This window comes from Leopardus geoffroyi, chromosome C2 (genome assembly GCF_018350155.1).
Source record: "Leopardus geoffroyi isolate Oge1 chromosome C2, O.geoffroyi_Oge1_pat1.0, whole genome shotgun sequence".
In the NCBI taxonomy this organism is placed as follows: domain Eukaryota; kingdom Metazoa; phylum Chordata; class Mammalia; order Carnivora; family Felidae; genus Leopardus; species Leopardus geoffroyi.
Window position 1 is genome coordinate 98,539,782 of NC_059333.1, and position 17,941 is coordinate 98,557,722.

General features: G+C 36.9%; 1 protein-coding gene across 1 annotated transcript in view; it reads left to right on the forward strand.

Annotated features, from left to right (window-relative positions):
* Nucleotides 1–3,146: 3,146 nt before the first annotated feature.
* Nucleotides 3,147–17,941, forward strand: part of SERPINI2 (serpin family I member 2) — a 34,705-nt gene continuing 19,910 nt past the window's right edge. Inside the window, exons 1-5 of the mRNA XM_045503058.1 lie at nt 3,147–3,237; nt 5,981–6,235; nt 11,707–11,937; nt 13,355–13,549; nt 13,628–13,820. Of these exons, the coding sequence (XP_045359014.1) occupies nt 5,989–6,235; nt 11,707–11,937; nt 13,355–13,549; nt 13,628–13,820 (866 nt within the window). The 5' untranslated portion in view covers nt 3,147–3,237; nt 5,981–5,988. The remainder of the gene's footprint in view (nt 3,238–5,980; nt 6,236–11,706; nt 11,938–13,354; nt 13,550–13,627; nt 13,821–17,941) is intronic.

Here is a 17,941-nt window from a genome sequence, read left to right on the forward strand (position 1 = left end):
TGTTCCAGCAGAGGCTGAGTAACTCTCTCACAGGGATATTGCAGAAAATTCTTGCACTGGTCGGGAGGTTTGATTAGATAATCCATCATTTCAAACTTAGAGCATATGATTTATGAATCATAGATTGATGACAGTACAGTGGAGTGAAATTTGAGCCACATTTCTAGAAATTTAGAGGAATATTAAGATGTTAAAGAGAGGAAATATGGGTACCACATACTTTGTGAAGGCTCTATTTTCCATTCATGCGCCCACCCATCCATCTGTTCATCCATTCATCCACCTATCCAACCAATTATCTAAGATACATACAAGGGAGTGTTTTAGACACCAGGTATATACCTATAAATAGAATACACTTCTCTTACCATCAGGTTCCTGGAGTGAAAGTACATAAAATGCAGTGATTTATTAAGCAAAGATTGAATGAGCCCACTAGTTTTTCTGGTATAAATTGGAAATTCTTTTGCTAGACATCTTTTTCTTTTTCTTTTTTTTTTTTTTTTTACCCTTGTAGATGACTTTGTTTGAAACGATTAGTGAAATAGTCTGTTTCATATGGACATACCTTCTCTCTGTAGCCTACCACATGTGTAAGGCAATTGTGCTGTGTTAAAACCCTAATCCCATCTTTAATTAACTTCAGGGGCTCTTCCAGGAAAGGAAAAAGACATTTAGTTATTATGTCTCTTCTATCTTACAGCATCTAATTGTGCCAGGCAGGTAGCAGGGTCTCACCTATAAAATGTTAATAGAACTGAAGACTTTATAAGCTATTTCTGAAATTAACACTTAGATTCAATGATTTAAGATCCATTTTTTCTACAGTGAAAGGAACTTGTCACATTAAAATAGAATGTGCCAGAACTTTCAATAGGCTACTTTGTTTGTAATATGTAGGTTTACACTAAATATAATTTAACTTGTTATCTTTTCAAAACATTTTCCTCTTATCACATGATATATGGAGCAAACTGAGAGAGGAAGAAAATGCCTGAAATTAACCCATGCTCAGATAGAATAATTAGCTTTTAAGTCCTATATTAACGAGAACATTTGCTTGTATGTTTTTAAAGTTGGGAATTAAATACAATTTTACTTTTAAAAAGCTACAAAATGCTAAGAAAGATAATGAGATTGAACCTATAACTTCTTGCTATTGTTTTTATTATACATATCCCCAGATTTATTTTTTTTTTTTCAACGTTTATTTATTTTTGGGACAGAGAGAGACAGAGCATGAACGGGGGAGGGGCAGAGAGAGAGGGAGACACAGAATCAGAAACAGGCTCCAGGCTCTGAGCCATCAGCCCAGAGCCTGACGCGGGGCTCGAACTCACGGACCGCGAGATGGTGACCTGGCTGAAGTCAGACGCTAAACGGACTGCGGCACGCAGGCGCCCCAGCCCAGATTTATTTTTAACAGTGGAGGAGTGATGGCGCTCAAATTTATACCAAGACACTTTGGCTCTCACTAATGAAATATTATATATATTATATATATATATTTCAAATATATATATAAATATTTGCTCATGCTCTAGGGGCAAAATAGAGTTGTAGAAGGAACAGATTTATGAAAATATTTAAAAGGCCTGCAGTAATATTTTATGGACAATTGTGGTATCATTATTGTCAATTAAAAGAGCTTAAACCAGGGAGGAGAAATTCTTGGCCATTCTTTTTACTCCTCAAGAGACAGGAAAATGCACAGTGTGCTTGAACTGCTCTAACATAAGATCCTTACAGAAAGTTTCATTAAGTGATCTTACTAAGACAGAGTGTCTGTCTCTGTCATTGCAAGGAAAACAATGACCTGTTCCTGGGTAAATCACATTATGATCTGAGTAATATGGAGAAATAATAACTTGGTAACTCAGGGTACTTGTGATGGATGTTTGCTAGTGTCACTACAGGGGTAGAAAAACATTGATTGAATGAGAGCCTTTGGACATTCAGACTTACTGTTTATGAATTACACAGTAAAACAAGAAGGATAGAGCTCTTGTGCTGCCTAACTCTGTTTTTGGAAAATTATCTCTAACAGTGTTAAGCTAAAGCTGGAGAGGAGTTCGCTTATGTTAGAGCAAGTGATATTAGAATATAACCCAAGACTTAGAAAACATTAAGAGATGCCTAGATGGACAATTAAGAATTTTAGTGAATTAGGACAGTATGGCCTATAGCAATTATCAGGCTTCCCATGGCTTTCCGTAAACTCTAGCCCTGTCAGGACATTGAAAGAAGTTACTTCTCAGGTATTTACATCCATTTTATCTTGTTTTTATAAAGTTATCAGAAGTGACATTACATTTAGTTATCAATGGTGACTATTTGTTTAATTGCATCTGGAACAAATTTTCCATTTCTCTTCTCGGAGGCCACGGATGAATGAGTGTGTTTAATATCTGATTGCCATTGAGGTGATTGATTTGAACTAGAAGAATGAGATCACAATCCATTCAATTATGAATCCATTTTTTTTTATTAATGAACTACTGGTAGAGAAAATTACGTAAAAGTTTAAAGGCATGTAAAAGTAACACTGATGTTTATTATCAAATTACCTATGTTTAATCGTATTGTCCTCATATGATTTGGTAAATCAATAATCTTAATCTGGTCTTTTGGTTCATCATGGAGAGTATATTTCTTCAATATCCACCCTTTTTCCTAAGGATTAAAATGAGCCTTGTAACCACAGGAAATTCCTGTGACTATTGTATGATTTGATGAATTGTTGAGAACTTTGTAAATGCAGCAGCAATTTGTCTCTGCATTCTGGACTTGATTTAGCTTTATCCTTTTTCTCACAGGCTTTCTGAAATATTTATGATGGTATACAGTGGTAATCTGATGCAGAAGTCCTGTGAGAAACAAAAAGAACTAATTACTAACCAATTTACAAGCCTTGGCACATTCTTCCAAATTCTGTTTCGACTTATATAAAAGAAGTGGAATGATGGATTAAATAATACAAGCTTAATGCTTTTAAAAAATTCTGTTATGGTTTTCTCTCTCACTTCTTGCCTATTGCGTCATTGATCATTAACCGATCATATTAGTCCTTTTATGCAAATGTAGTGAACACCTGTTTAGGGTTTAGAGGAATTAATCATACAGTGTTCAAGATAAGTAAATTTGGCCTTGACTGATCAGGTGTTTTATGTACTAGTGTTTCCCAGCAGGCGCATTTCACTTATAACATCACAGTGAATAATCAGAAGCCAATTTGGGGTAAGTACCTTAAAATTAAATAGCTTTTGAATGCAGTACATATGCGATAATATTGATCATGAGTATTTAATAGAGCAGGGGCCTGGCATTTCAATTCACTTTGATAACAGATATTATTTAAATTTATCAAATTAACACATTACTTTTATTCTCCTTAATAATGTCATTATAAATTTGAAGGTCAAATTCTTACAGGGCTTTCATTATGTTGTTTAGTTCACCAGTACTTCATGCTTTCTAATGAGATCTAATGAGATAGGATCCAAAACACAATGAGGTTAAGTGAACTTTTGAAAACATTTCGTGTGTGTGTGAGATTATAATTTGTTAAATGCCTAGAAATTTTCTGGGAGAATTAGATGCTCAAATAATATAAAGTGTTTTTTTGATGTTTATTTATTTTTGTTTTTTTTGTTTTTTTTTTTTTAATTTTTTTTTTCAACGTTTATTTATTTTTGGGACAGAGAGAGACAGAGCATGAACGGGGGAGGGGCAGAGAGAGAGGGAGACACAGAATCGGAAACAGGCTCCAGGCTCTGAGCCATCAGCCCAGAGCCCGACGCGGGGCTCGAACTCACGGACCGCGAGATCGTGACCTGGCTGAAGTCAGACGCTTAACAGATTGCGCCACCCAGGCGCCCCGATGTTTATTTATTTTTGAAGGAGAGAGGGGGAGACAGAGCATGGGGGAGGGAGGGGCAGAGAGAGAGGGAGACACAGAATCTGAACCTGGATGCGGGCTCCGAGCTGTCAACGCGGGGCTTGAACTCACGAACCGGGAGATCATGACCTGAACTGAAGTGGGATGCTTAACTGACTGAGCCACCCAAGCACCCCAATGCTCAAATAATATAAATTTTAATTACTAAGATTATTAGTATAATGAGAGGATACCCCTCAGATTCTACCATAAGGAAAAATTTGTATCCTTCATAGTATTGTTTATTATTGTATTACAAACCAAATACATAAAGATGTACCTAAAGAACTACCACTTGATGACTTAAAAGTACTAATAACATTGTGACTACTTATATATCTACAAACTTCTATTTTTAATCAGAAATCTTCTGAGATAGTGAATGTATTCGAAAATGATACATAGGGGCACCTGGGTGGCTCAGTTGGTTAAGCAATCTGACTCTTGACGTCTGTTCAGGTTATAATCTCATGGTTCATGAGTTCAAGCCCCATTTGGGCTCAGCGCTGACAGCTCAGATCCTGCTTAAGATTCTCTCTCTCCTCTCTCTCTCTCCCCTCCTCCCTCTTACATGTGCTCTCTCTCTCTCTCTCTCAAAATGAATAGATAAACATTAAAAAGAAAGAAAATGGTAAACAGAAATTTATTTTTGTGTATAAAACTTTTCTTACTCACTGGCTTTTACTTTTGTTGCACTTCCACTCACAACCTTATGTACTAACTTAATCCTCAATAAACCATTTGATAATATATATTTATATTTGCAATTTACCAACATGCTATTTTTTAACATTTATTTTAAATTGCATTTTGAAGTCTTTTTCCTTTGCAAATTGTATATCTAAACAAATAGAGTTTAGCTACAAATATTAGAAGGCAATTTGAAGTAGCTACATAATGACTCCACAGATTAGCTTTAGAGAGTATTTGACTATTAGTAATCTTTATATGTAATAGTGACTCTTAACCCACTTATGGGTCATGGTGACCCTTCCAATGGTCTGCAAAAGCACTTTAGAAATAGAGTTCTTCATTTTTAAGGGTAACAATACATTGTTCTGGAGGCTTTCATCTTTACCCCCAATGAACAGTTACTTCCCAGTAACCTATGAAACTAGGAGTTATTAAGAGTTCCTGAAATATAGTTTTTGCAAGGTAAAATTAGCGTTACTAAAAATTTATGAGGTTTTGGGGTCAGTATTCCATGAAGTCTAATATTGCAAAACTCATTCTCAAGACGTAATCAGATGGTTGAATTTCCTGTACTTTTAGTGGAGGGCACTTGAATAAGGTGTCATTAGTGTTGTGACTTGGCTAAAGTTTGCAGCTGCAGCTTTCTTATGTGTTAACTTGTCAAATTGTTCTTGGTTTCTTAGAAAGTGCTTTTTTCGTTTGTTATTGTTGTAGTGTTACATTTAATTGCATTTCCTTACAGGTTTTCTGAGTTTTTCCTTCCTTTGAAAAAGTACAATGTGAATTTTAGGGTATTTCACCCTCTAGAAGTAGGAGTCCACAAAGTATGAAAATTCATACCATGAAAACTTTGCCAGATTACTCAAACTGATTTAGAATACATTAACTTTGCACTGTTATAGGTTCAAAACCACACTGGAGTGTCTTCATATTTTATTCCATTTCTCTTTTCATCTATAAACCATTTTCGAGTAGTGTGGAGAGCGGATTCCCTTGATAAAGAGTTACAGGTATCTCACTTAAAACCATGGGAAAGATAGGAAAAAGTATCATTTAGCTATTTAGAGATCATATTGCTATTGGCGTTGTTCCAGAATTATAATTTCTTCTTTGATTTTAGAAGACTGCCTTATGTTTTGGACTAGTTCTTGAAGGAATATAAAAATGCCATTTGCACATGCTTATTTCTCCTAATAGATGAGGCTTATTCTGCAAACTGGCATGAGAGTCTCCTTGTAATAATGTTTGACTTAAGACAAAGAATTCTACTAGGAAGAAGGTTGTCAGTTGAGCTCACTATGGTCACCTCTGGTTATTTTGAAAACTAATGAATTTTAAATTAATGCACAGAAGTCAAAATGGATAAGATCTTGTTGTGGAGTCTACTGTTGATTTGTTCTGGAAGTCAAGCCTCAAGACCCTTGGCTCAAAGAAATATCGAATTTGCAGTGGATCTTTATCAAGCTATTTGTTTATCTCATAAGGACAACATTATATTTTCCCCCCTTGGAACAACGTTGGTTCTTGGGATGGTACAACTGGGAGCAAAAGGAAATGCACAGGAGCAGATAAGACAAACGTTAAAACTTCAGGAAAACTCAACTGGTGAGATTCTTACATATAATTATTAAAAATTGTTTTTAATGTTTATTTATTTTTGAGACAGAGACAGAGCATGAGTGGGGGAGGGGCAGAGAACGAGGGAGACACAGAATCCAAGGCAGGCTCCAGGCTCGGAGCTATCAGTGCAGAGCCCAATGCGGGGCTCAAACTCACAGACCAGGAGATCATGACCTGAGCCGAAGTTGGATGCTTAACCAACTGAGCCACCCAGGTGCCCCATTACATATGATTATTTATGCTGGATAAGATCTGGCCAAATTTATTTTTAAAATTAGAAGTTCAGGGTGACACAACTTAAATCAATGGAAAATGTTATCAAAAGTGTAAAATTATAATAAAATGGAGAATTGTATATAATAATCATTTTAATTGTTTCCCAATGAAAATGTTACCAAAAGAATGTATTATTTTTAATACAGATATAAAGCTGTGAGTGTGACAGTATATATTCTTCTGGTCTGGTTTAGCCAGATTTAATTAATTGAGATCGTGTTGTGTGCGTGAATGTGTGTATGTGTATGGTCTTCTGTTTGTTTGTTTATATTTCCACTATCATGATGCTATGATCATTTTTCGCATCAGTTTCAGAATATGGTTCTTAATTGTTGCATTTCATGGCCTCTTATGGAACTATCATTACTTACTTACCCCTTCTTCATTAGGTTGTTTCCAGTATTTCTGTTATAAAAATGCTTCAACGAGCATCCTTACCCAGAAATCTTTGTGTGCATCTCTCATTACTTTATTAGCTTTCTAAAGATAGTTTTCTAAATAAAATTTAACTTTTTCACTTAACTGAGACCAAGAAAAAGTATTAATTTATACATTTAAAAAGCTTGTTTGGTTAATAGTTTAAAAAAAAATTTTTTTTTTCAACGTTTATTTATTTTTGGGACAGAGAGAGACAGAGCATGAACGGGGGAGGGGCAGAGAGAGAGGGAGACACAGAATCGGAAACAGGCTCCAGGCTCTGAGCCATCAGCCCAGAGCCCGACGCGGGGCTCGAACTCACGGACCGCGAGATCGTGACCTGGCTGAAGTCGGACGCTTAACCGACTGCGCCACCCAGGCGCCCCGATAGTTTTTAAAGAAAATCTGAAAAAAAAAATTACATAAACCATCCAAGGCCTTTTGGCGTTTGAGGGGTTGCTGTCTTAGAGTCTCCCAAAGGCCTATCTGAGCTACAGTAGAGCTTTGGTGCTGGTGTCCTGTTTGAAAGGGCAGTTGTCCCTTTCTCGGGCTATCCTGTGTTCTCGATTTCCATAATAATTTTAATTTTAAACTTCTACATCACTGTCAGATAATATGTCCTAAACATCAGAGCAAATTTCCAGATTTTTCGATTTGGAAATGTAATCACTATAACTATAACCAATTTCAGTATGTTTGCCTTAGAACAGAGCACTTATATTTAGGAATTTGCCTTTGTGTTTTTACAAAGTCTCATTTGCTTCATTTTAAATAAAGGCAATTTTATGTAGAAAAGAAGTTGGTGATAGTGAAGTTAATTGCAAGAATTTTCCTTTGTGAATAATGTAAAATGAAGCCACTGTGTTCCAGATTTAGTCTTGACTGTCTAGATTAATTTCAGCAAATCCCATAAGAGAGTCACAGAAGCATTTCATCACTTGATACTGCTTTGAAAAGTAAAAATACATTTATAAAGATATGTAAAGTTGACGCTAAGATAAATTAGCAAAATTAGTGCCTCTGAAATCTAAATTACTCTAAATGGGTATATCTTGTAGAGAAACAGAAATGTTAACAACTCTGGATTGTGAATGTAATGCTAATCATAGCAATAATGATGATGACACTATCAAACATGTATATAGTGTAGCAGACACTTTTTTCTGTGCTTGATATCTGCTCTCCTACTTAATATTTACAGTTACTCTGTGAGGTAGACATAACCCTGCTGTTTAGATGAGGACATGGAAGCAAAGAAAGGTTAAAGTAGCTTGTCCAGAATAAATTCCAAAAATGATTCAGTAAGAGTTCTAGATCAGAAGAGCAATATATTATATTTTCCTTGGGAGAATATAGACGGGCAATTAAACATTAACATTGTAACACATGTAACAAAATCTATCAAAATTGCTTTCTTTTTTTTTAACTTTTTAAAATCTTTATTTATTTTTGAGAGAGAGACAGAGTGTGAGCAGGGGAGGAGCAGAGAGAGAGGGAGACACAGAATCTGAAGCAGGCTCCAGGCTCTGAGATATCAGCACAGAGCCCGACGCGGGCCTCAAACTCATGAATCGTGAGATCCTGACCTGAGCCGAAGTCGGATGCTCAACTGACTGAGCCACCCAGGCGCCCCTCAAAATTGCTTTCTATTATGCTTTGTGAAGGAGAGAGACACAGAGACACAGTTGGAAGGTTATTGCAAAAGGAAAAGGAAGATGAGCCAGAGAGAGAGAAAATATGAAAAAATAAACTCTGGAGAAAAAAAAGGAGAGAATTAAGGAACAAAGAAAAAGGAGACAGAGTTAAGGAAGGGAACAGAATGGAAGAGAGCAAGGAAATGGAAAAGAGGCCCAGATGGTCTAAAGAAAGAAGAGCAACGTGGTGTTAAGGGTGGAACAAGGTGTAAGATCAGAAGGTGGTGCCTGGTAGGGCCACATTGGAACCCAAGAGGAACAGGAAAATCACTAGTAATGATCCTGTCTTCATTGAGCATTTTTACAAATATACCTCATGGATTTCTTTGATTAATATGGATTTTTACTGTTACAGTAAAATATTATCTTGATTATTGAGTCTGCTGGCATCTCACTAAATTTCATGCTCAATATAAATGCTTCCTTGACTCATCTTGGTCCTGGCCCTACCTTCCATTCCCAGTGGTTATCAAAAGTTACTACCTGTCATACTAGGCTGTTTTATGTTCACACCTGGCTTATTCTACAGATGGTCATACAATTCCTGGCATCCTATCCCCACAGGGCTCTCAGTGTCCTCAGTTTTCCTTCTTTCCCCTAATTGTCAAAACTTCTGCTCAGAATTTACCTTCTCTAGTCTACCGAGCATCTGATAATGCTCCATTTTACTTTGCCTCTAACATGCTGCTTACTAATCAAAGACTAACTGGGGTGCTTGCTATTCTAAGAGTGTTATGGAAAGAGGGTCAGCTTTGCATTCTGATCCCAGTTCCAAAACCAAATAATCTTGTGATTTGGCACCTCTCCAGTGACTGTACATCTCTGGATTTTAGATTCCTCACTATAAAAAGAAGAGTTTTAATAAATGATTCATATGGACCTTTTGGCTAAAATAATCTATAATCCTATGACTGCCTTTGTTTTCATCTTTAGATCTCTCATATTTCACACACAGTTGGCCTTTGGGCTCTTAATAGCAGGAGAAGTATACATGTACTGAATTTTAGAACATTTTCTGGAGGACTAGTACAATCAAACCAAAAGTTATATTCACCCCATGGCCTATAGGTGTTCTATGACTCTGTTTTAGGAAATGAAATAAATTTATTCTCACTGCTTATTGGGAGCCATGTATACATATTCGTTTTGATCTGTGCTAGAAGAGGTTATTAATCTGAAATTAAATCAAATTTATAAGACAGATAACTTTATATTCTCCTCCAAACTTGTGCTACTTGATGACATTTTTCATTGACTTCTGAGTCCAGTGATTTATCAAAGGGAAACTGACTGTTTGTCACACAGTCTTGGACCTTAAATACATGACATAAATCTATTTGCTCTGACAAATGAGTTGGAACTATTTTTTCTCCCCCTCCCCTCCCCCCCCATTCCTTTAAAGATGTTCATAAATTACAAACTTCTGAAGATTGGTTTCAAATTCTGCCACTTCATTTCTGACCTTAATTAATTCTTTTGAAAAAACTCACATGCCTTAACTCAGAAAGTTTCTGTAGCCTGCCTTTATTGAGATATTTCCTCAGCTTCAAATAGCAAATGATTGCATCTAAAACCATCGCAGAAACCAGTTAAATAGATTAACTTTCATTCCTTCCTTATGTAAGAATTCTAGGATTGTAAAGACTTAGTGAAATTCTTCTAATCCAACCAAAGGGAAGTAAGTTTTTAGGGCTAAGATTGTTTATATCTGTATCTATATCCCCAGAGTGCAGCATCATGGAGTTTGAAAGATAATGAAATATACCTCCCAGAGCCTGCGATATGGTTAATGTGGGTTGTACCTGCACAAGAGCAGGGGAGGACAAGGAGACAAGTGGGAATGGAAATGCAGGCTCCACTCAGCTAGACGAGATATGAGGCCACTGGGCTGAAACCCTCCTCCTCCCCCACCTGTGAGGGAAGCTGTTCTTATTTATACAAAGATGCCCATTGACTGCTAGCTCTCTGCTAAAGTGCGCAGACGCGCGCATCTCCCCCCGGCCGCCGTCACATTTCCAGTGGACAACTCAAGACAAGTTCTCAATAAAAATTTTCTCTCTTTATTCAGTGGGTATATTCTAGTGATGAATGATTTATATTTTCTTCAAAAAAGATTAATTAGGCATACCCAACTTTTAAGTTATGAAAGTGGTATTTTTAGTATGTAACTCAAAATATAACAATGGCCCTGAAAGAAACTTTGATTTGAAATAGCGTTCCTAGACTTAATGATTGAGTTCCAGGAGTAAGCCAGATAGGAATGAAAAACATTATATTTTTGGTAATGGATAGGAAGCCTCTGAACAAAGATCAAACCTGAATTCTCTCATAGGCACATGTATCTTCCCGACAATCCATGGTGGTCAGAATAATCCAACGGTAAATAAATACTAGGCCAACAGTGATTCTTAACTGACTCTACTGGACTCAGTTGACTAGTGGTGATAGTTGGAATGGTTAAGACTGGTACTGTTCATGTAGACAGTCACAGGATATCCATTCATGAACCTGAAGAAATAGGCAATTCTGTTCTTGCACATCTCTAGAGATGATTACAGGGATTACCTCATAAATTTCAAAACTTGGACAGGTGCCATTGCTCATCTCTTATGAGAACTTTCTTAAGCTGAAATAAAAGCAGTAATGAAAAGGATTGTTCATCACTGTCATACCACCATCAGTATTCATTAGTATTCTCCTTCCATAAATATTGCATGTTATGCAAAGAATGAGGTTCTAAAGATAAATATCCAACAAGTAAGAATGAGCTAAATTTGACTATAAAAAGGGAATTTCCTTCAGCCTGTTTAAATGCACATTCTTGTTTTTGACACATTTCAAATTTACATGGACATTCTTTTTTTTTCCTGTATAAGAACTGAGTTCTTTATAAAATGCATATTGTATGAAGATAAATGCTTAAAATATTTATACTAACTTAGAAAGGATCGTTAGTTTTACCTAAGGGTGCAAAAAATGGTGATATGAATCAACACTTAGAAGTAAAGCTGAAAAGCTGTTGTTTTTATGTTGTTCAATATGTCAGTATACATTATAATTATTTTTTAGGAGAAGAATTTTCTGTGCTGGAGTCATTTTTCTCTGCCATCTCAGAGAAAAGGCAAGAATTTACATTTAATCTTGCCAATGCCCTCTACCTTCAAGAAGGATTCACAGTGAAAGAACAGTATCTCCATAGCAACAAGGAGTTTTTTCAGAGTGCCATAAAACTGGTGGATTTTCAAGATGCAAAGGCTTCTGCAGAGACAATAAGTACCTGGGTAGAAAGCAAAACAGATGGTAAAGTTTCCCATTCTCATAAAATCATTATTTGCCATTGTATGCATGGTTTTTAATATCCTAAAGTAAAGAATGGTTGAATATTTTCCTGTTAAACTGGGGCTCAGAGGAATCAAACCTCCCATTTTGCTCCCCTGTTATTCAAATTAATACTAAATTGTAAAACTGAGAGAAATTGTCAGCTGCTTTGAAAAGCATACAGATTTTTTTCAGCGACGCCTATTTAGAGAATTTTTAATGGAAAACTTTTAATAATAAGTTTTGTTTAAGCATAGGTTTTTAATCTACGGCAGCCGAAGTAATATCTTGGGCCAGGTAAAAAAAAAAAAGATCAGCCTCAACTGCCTTCTTTCCCACATACACTGTAAATAATTAACACATCTCAGTTGGATGGGTTACTGTTTAATAATAAATGTGGATAACCCTATCATAAACATGGTAATCTAAACTTCAATCTCAATATAAGCTAGCAAAAATTCCTCAGGGATTATGGAGTGACATAGTAGAAAGAACACAAGCTTAAAGTCCTTCAGATCTGAGTTCAAATCCTAACCGGTTCTAAGCTATGCTCTATCTAAGATGAGGATACTATTAAAATATTTCAGGATTATTAGCAGGTTTGATAATAATGTATGAGAAATAACAAGCATATATCAGGCCTTGATTAACAGTAGTTTGTTTGTTTGTTCATTCATTCTGCTACCAAAAATTATGATGATATATGATGCTACCATATTCTTGATAGGAAGTGTCATTCAGGGAGGCATGGTTCAAAATGTGAGATGGGTGTTTTGAGCAGCGTTCACAGGAAAGTCCCATTGATGGGACACAAAATGAATATCCCTAGACAGCTCCATGGCACTCATTCATGCTTTTATCTCTTAACTGAACTAGTCACTGGACATAGAAATAGCAGACTGGTTGTTTAGAGGAAGAAAATCATACTAACAACTCCATTCTTGTCCCTTCCCAATGGTCAGTGGCTGTAGCCACAGGAATAGAAGGTTTGAGTGTACCACGGACTTATTAATTCTGATTGACCTGCTGGAGAAACTTGAAATAAAGTTTGAAAATCATCAATAAATGTGCAGGAAGGGACATTCAGTTTTCATTCTTTCTGGCTGAAAAACGATTTACACAAACAAGCTCGCCAAAGAGAGTCCAATAGCAGGTCTGTCCAGGTTTGCCTAAGACAATCTCGTATCTCCGGTTTCCTAGTGAGATCTCATTTGTACCCGTGTCTAAGTGAAATAAGTAACAGTGCTCCTCTTTACTCTCAAAATTGCCAAGGCTAGATGATAAAGCACCCCGTTTATAATGACCTGCAGAAGAAATTTGTGCTTTAATTCTATTTAAGGCATTCCACTGAGTCGCTCTTACACATCTCTTTCTGCCTCCTCCTGCACCCACTTCACAGGGAAAATTAAAGACATGTTTTCCGGGGAAGAATTTGGCCCTCTGACTCGGCTCATCCTGGTGAATGCTGTTTATTTCAAGGGCGATTGGAAGCAGAAGTTCACAAAAGAGAACACACAGTTGATGAATTTTACTAAGAAAGATGGTGCAGCAGTCAAAGTTCCAATGATGAAGGCTCTTTTGAGAACAAAATATGGTGAGATGAGAAATCATGCTTTGAAGCATGATTTGGGGAACTGCCAAGAATATTTAATATTTTATTTCTCCATTCCAGGCTATTTTTCTGAATCCTCCGTGAACTACCAGGTTTTGGAATTACCTTATAAAGGTGACGAGTTTAGTTTAATCATCATACTCCCTGCAGAAGATGTGAACATAGAAGAAACGGAAAGGCGCATTACTGCGCATCGAATCCTGAAATGGTTCTCTGAGATGCAAGAAGAGGAAGTGGAAATCAGCCTCCCTAGGTTGGTAACGTTATTTTATTATTCCAGTTCTTAGGTTTTCACTCATGGAGGAATTTGAATAGCTGGCTAAAAGATAACAAATATTTGAAAAGGCTATTGTCGAAAAGAAAAATGCATTTGGAAGTGTAGCTCCACTTTACGGAACCGCTGTTCCATAAGCACTGTTTTGCCACGTGGGGGACTGAATTTAAGCACCCGGTATTCTCTGCAATAGATGAAGAGGTGTAAGTGTTCAAGCTAGAACATCAGGATAAAAAGGACTTTTTATTCTTTTTGGTATATAAACGTACCTTCCTCTAATCTCTTAATTGGAATTTTAAATATCTGTCTTCTGTCACATTTAAGGAAGATGAAATCCCCCAACCACTTAATGTACCACAATTAAAAGATGTGTTACACCAGCTTTGACCACCGGTGCTCCAACAGTCATTGAATTTAAATAGAGTCCTATGGAGAGTTTTAGGTAGTTAATTCAAAATGGAAATTGCAAAGGCTTATCTCCGGAAACAAGAATATAAACACTGATTTCTAAATATCATGCTTCTAGCCAACAGGAGAAACTTCAGAGTAAGTTATGCCCAAATAACTCAATTCACATTCTATCTCAACTTTTTAAAAGAGGCAGATGTCTAATAGATGATATTCTGTTCTTTCGTTTCTAAAATTTTCTGCAAACTCATCAAAGCCTGGATGGTCTGTGCACCCCTCTTCCAGGCCTTTTGCCACTTAAATGTCTTGGCTTTTCCTGCATTTTCCACTAAGCTGGGATCCAGTCAGTCATTGTAATCATATTCGCAGATAATATTTTTTAATGCTTTTTGTTATTTTGTCTTTATTCTGCTCTGATTTCTCCCTAATCCTCCTCAACCCCAAGTCTACCCCAAAAGCCATTCCTGCTCCCCAACTATTAATTTTGTTGAGCAAAAACCCAGGAAGCAGTCCCTTCTGGCATCATTGAGGCTGGAGCTGGGGACTCCTTACTTCTCTTCAAAGAACTTCCTTTTTTAATACTCACACACACCACACCAAAATTTAACTTCTGTTCCGCAGGCGCTGCTTTATGTTGATTTCTCTTACTCTCAACATATGTCTCAACTTCCTGTTCCTTAAAGAAAACGTATCATTAGGCAAATCTGCGTCCCTACCCTTCACCTCAAAATTCGTCTACATCTTTGATAATCTTCTCTTCCTCTACCTTCCTTGTCATCCTGGAGAAAGAGGTACCCTATGCTTTTCTCACCCTTACTCTAGGTTCTTGATCCTAATATTATTTACTATTTCCTTTTTCTTGAAAAATCTTTCTTTCTTTAACCCCTGGAGCACTCCTCACTTCTGTTTATTTTTCTCTCCATTGTAAAATTGTGCTGTTCCCTGACCTACATTTGTTTTTCTTTCTATTCCCAGCTAATATTTACTAGAATTGTTTCTTCAGAATTTTCTTCTTCTTACTCTCTTTTATTTGTCCCTTTGTCTTCATGTCTCTAATATCTGAATTTCTCCCCCAATCTCTCTTCTAATTCCCTAGCATCCCTGTATATCTCTACCTGGATGTGATTTAGTCTTTCAAAGAGTTTTGGGTGTTTTGTTTTTGTTTGTTTGCTTGTTTTGTTTTGTTTTTGCTCCTATTATGTGTGAAACATTGGAGATAAAGTGATGTGACAGTTTATCTTCTAATAACAGTTTGGGGGATTAACTTATTTATTTTCAAATTTATTTTTCTCTCTCTCTTTTTCCTTTGGAAAGATCACTGTTTGGGGCCAAAAACACTGAGTTTGAAAATTGTTCATGCCTTGTACTAGCAGTGGTGTCTTAGGAGAGTCATCAGCTGTCCTGAGTTGTGGTTTTATTAGTATGAAATTGGAATAATGACACTTGTAGCCAAAGTGGCCCCAGCATCATCAGCCTAGTTAACAAATGCCTAGATAATAATGCGTAAGTTTCAAACTCAGTTGGCAACAGCAAATACAGGCTTTTTTCAGAATTCCCTTCTCCAACATTTTAGGAATCTTCATAAGAATGTTGCCCAGACGACAATTCCATCCAGGCTACTGCATTCTGGACAGCAGACTCTTTGGTCTTATTATCAGCTTCTCCAAACTGGCCACACTTCTCATACCACTTCTCTCATAGTGTGACAGACTTCTCTTTTGATTCCTCCAAGAAAAACGGTTAGGGGTTTGAGTTATGTCCTTCCGGATTCATACGTTGAAGTCTTAACTTCCACTCCCCCCAAAATGTGTGACCTTGTTTGGTGACAGTCTTCACAGAGGTAATCAAGTTAAAGTGAAGTTATTAGGGTGGACCCTAATCCAGCACGGCTGGAGTCCTTATAAAAAGGAGAAATTTGGATAGAGAGATACACAAAGCAGGAAGGCTACATGAAGAGACAGAGGGAGAAGATGGCCATCTACAGGCTGAGGAGAGAGGCCTAGAACAGACTTCTCCCTCATAGTCCTCAGAAAGAACCAAAGCTACCCACACCTTAATTTTAGACCTCTACAATTATGAAACAATAAGTTTCTGTTGTTTAAGCCACCTACTTGGTGGTAATTTGTTGAGGTAGCCCTTGGCAAACTAATACAAGAACAACTTCAATGTTTAGCCGAATTTTACTGACAGCTTTATGTTAACAAAAGAGGCTTCTAAGGTGGAAAGTAATTTAAAAACCAGGTGTCAGGGAAGAGTGTTCTGGAGTCCAAGCCATGTCTTGTAACCAGGGAGTCTTCTGTCCACTGCTGACCTTAGCCTACCGCTGTCATGGTACCAGAACCCACCCTCACCCAGAGTCTTTTTCATCTCCCTCCAACCCAGCAGTTGGAGTCCTCCAACTTTTCCCAGCAGAAAGAAACACAGATTTTCTCCCATCTCTGAGGCCAGATTCCCAGTCATGATCAGAATCGACAACAGCAGATTCTGACCTTCAGTGGATACCTTTTCATACCATGTAGAATAAATTATACCCTCATCATTTCAGACTTCACTGTTTCCATCCCACTGGTTCTATTTGCATAATGGAAATTTCATCATGTTGCTTTTCCCAAACAAATAAACACTTTGTCTTAAACGTGAATGTAGATCTTTGGTGATAGGAAAGCAGAAACATTAAATGGCAGTTGTACTCCCTCCCTTTTCTCAAATAAATTCCAGGCACCAAATATTTACAAAAAATTTTTTTTAAAGTTTCAATTATAGTACCTCATTACATAATTATATTCATAACACAAAGTCTGGCAAATAGAAGGTGTTAAATAAGTGATGACTATTTTTCTTTCTTTGTTAAGATCACTGCCCAGCCAGTACCAAAGTAGAAAGTCTTCTCTGACTTCTCAGTCTCTCTTACGCCTGTCCCCTCTGTCTGGCAGGCCCTTCTCCATGGTATCTACCCAGGGAATTCTCATTCATCCTTCATCTTCCCCTCACAATTAACTCTTCAGTGTACATTTCCCCAACATGCTCACTTAGACTCAACCATCCCTTATCTTTATTTCTAGAACATTTTATACAAATTTACATTATAACACTTATTACATTACATTTCCATCTCTTGCTCACATTCTTGTGTATCCTATTAAAATGTGAGCTCTGGAACAGGAGATTATGTCTCCGTCATTTTGGTTTCCATAGTCCTTGGAGCATTTCATAGTATATAGTATGTGCTAAATGAATATTGTTGAATTAAATTATATAAATAATTTCAAAGAAACCAATTCTATGTTATTTCCCTTTATCTAATTTTAGATACCTCAAAAACCAGAATTCAACTTTCCAATTACACTTTAATTCATTCCCTGTGAGGATCCTGTTGAAACTTTCCCATATGTGCAGCATAATGAAAGATAGAACATCAACCATTTTCTTGGAAACCTCTCTAGAGAAATAAAATGAGTGTTTTAAATTCACAGTATTGAAAATTTTGTTATTAATTATTCAATCACATTAATACAACATTACATTTAAAATACGTTCACTTTTGGGGCGCCCGGGTGCTCAGTCGGTTGAGCGTCCGACTTCAGCTCAGGTCACAATCTCACAGTTTGTGAGTTCGAGCCCCGCGTCGGGCTCTGTGCTGACAGCTCGGAGCTCGGAGCCTGGAGCCTACTTCTGATTCTGTGTCTCCCTCT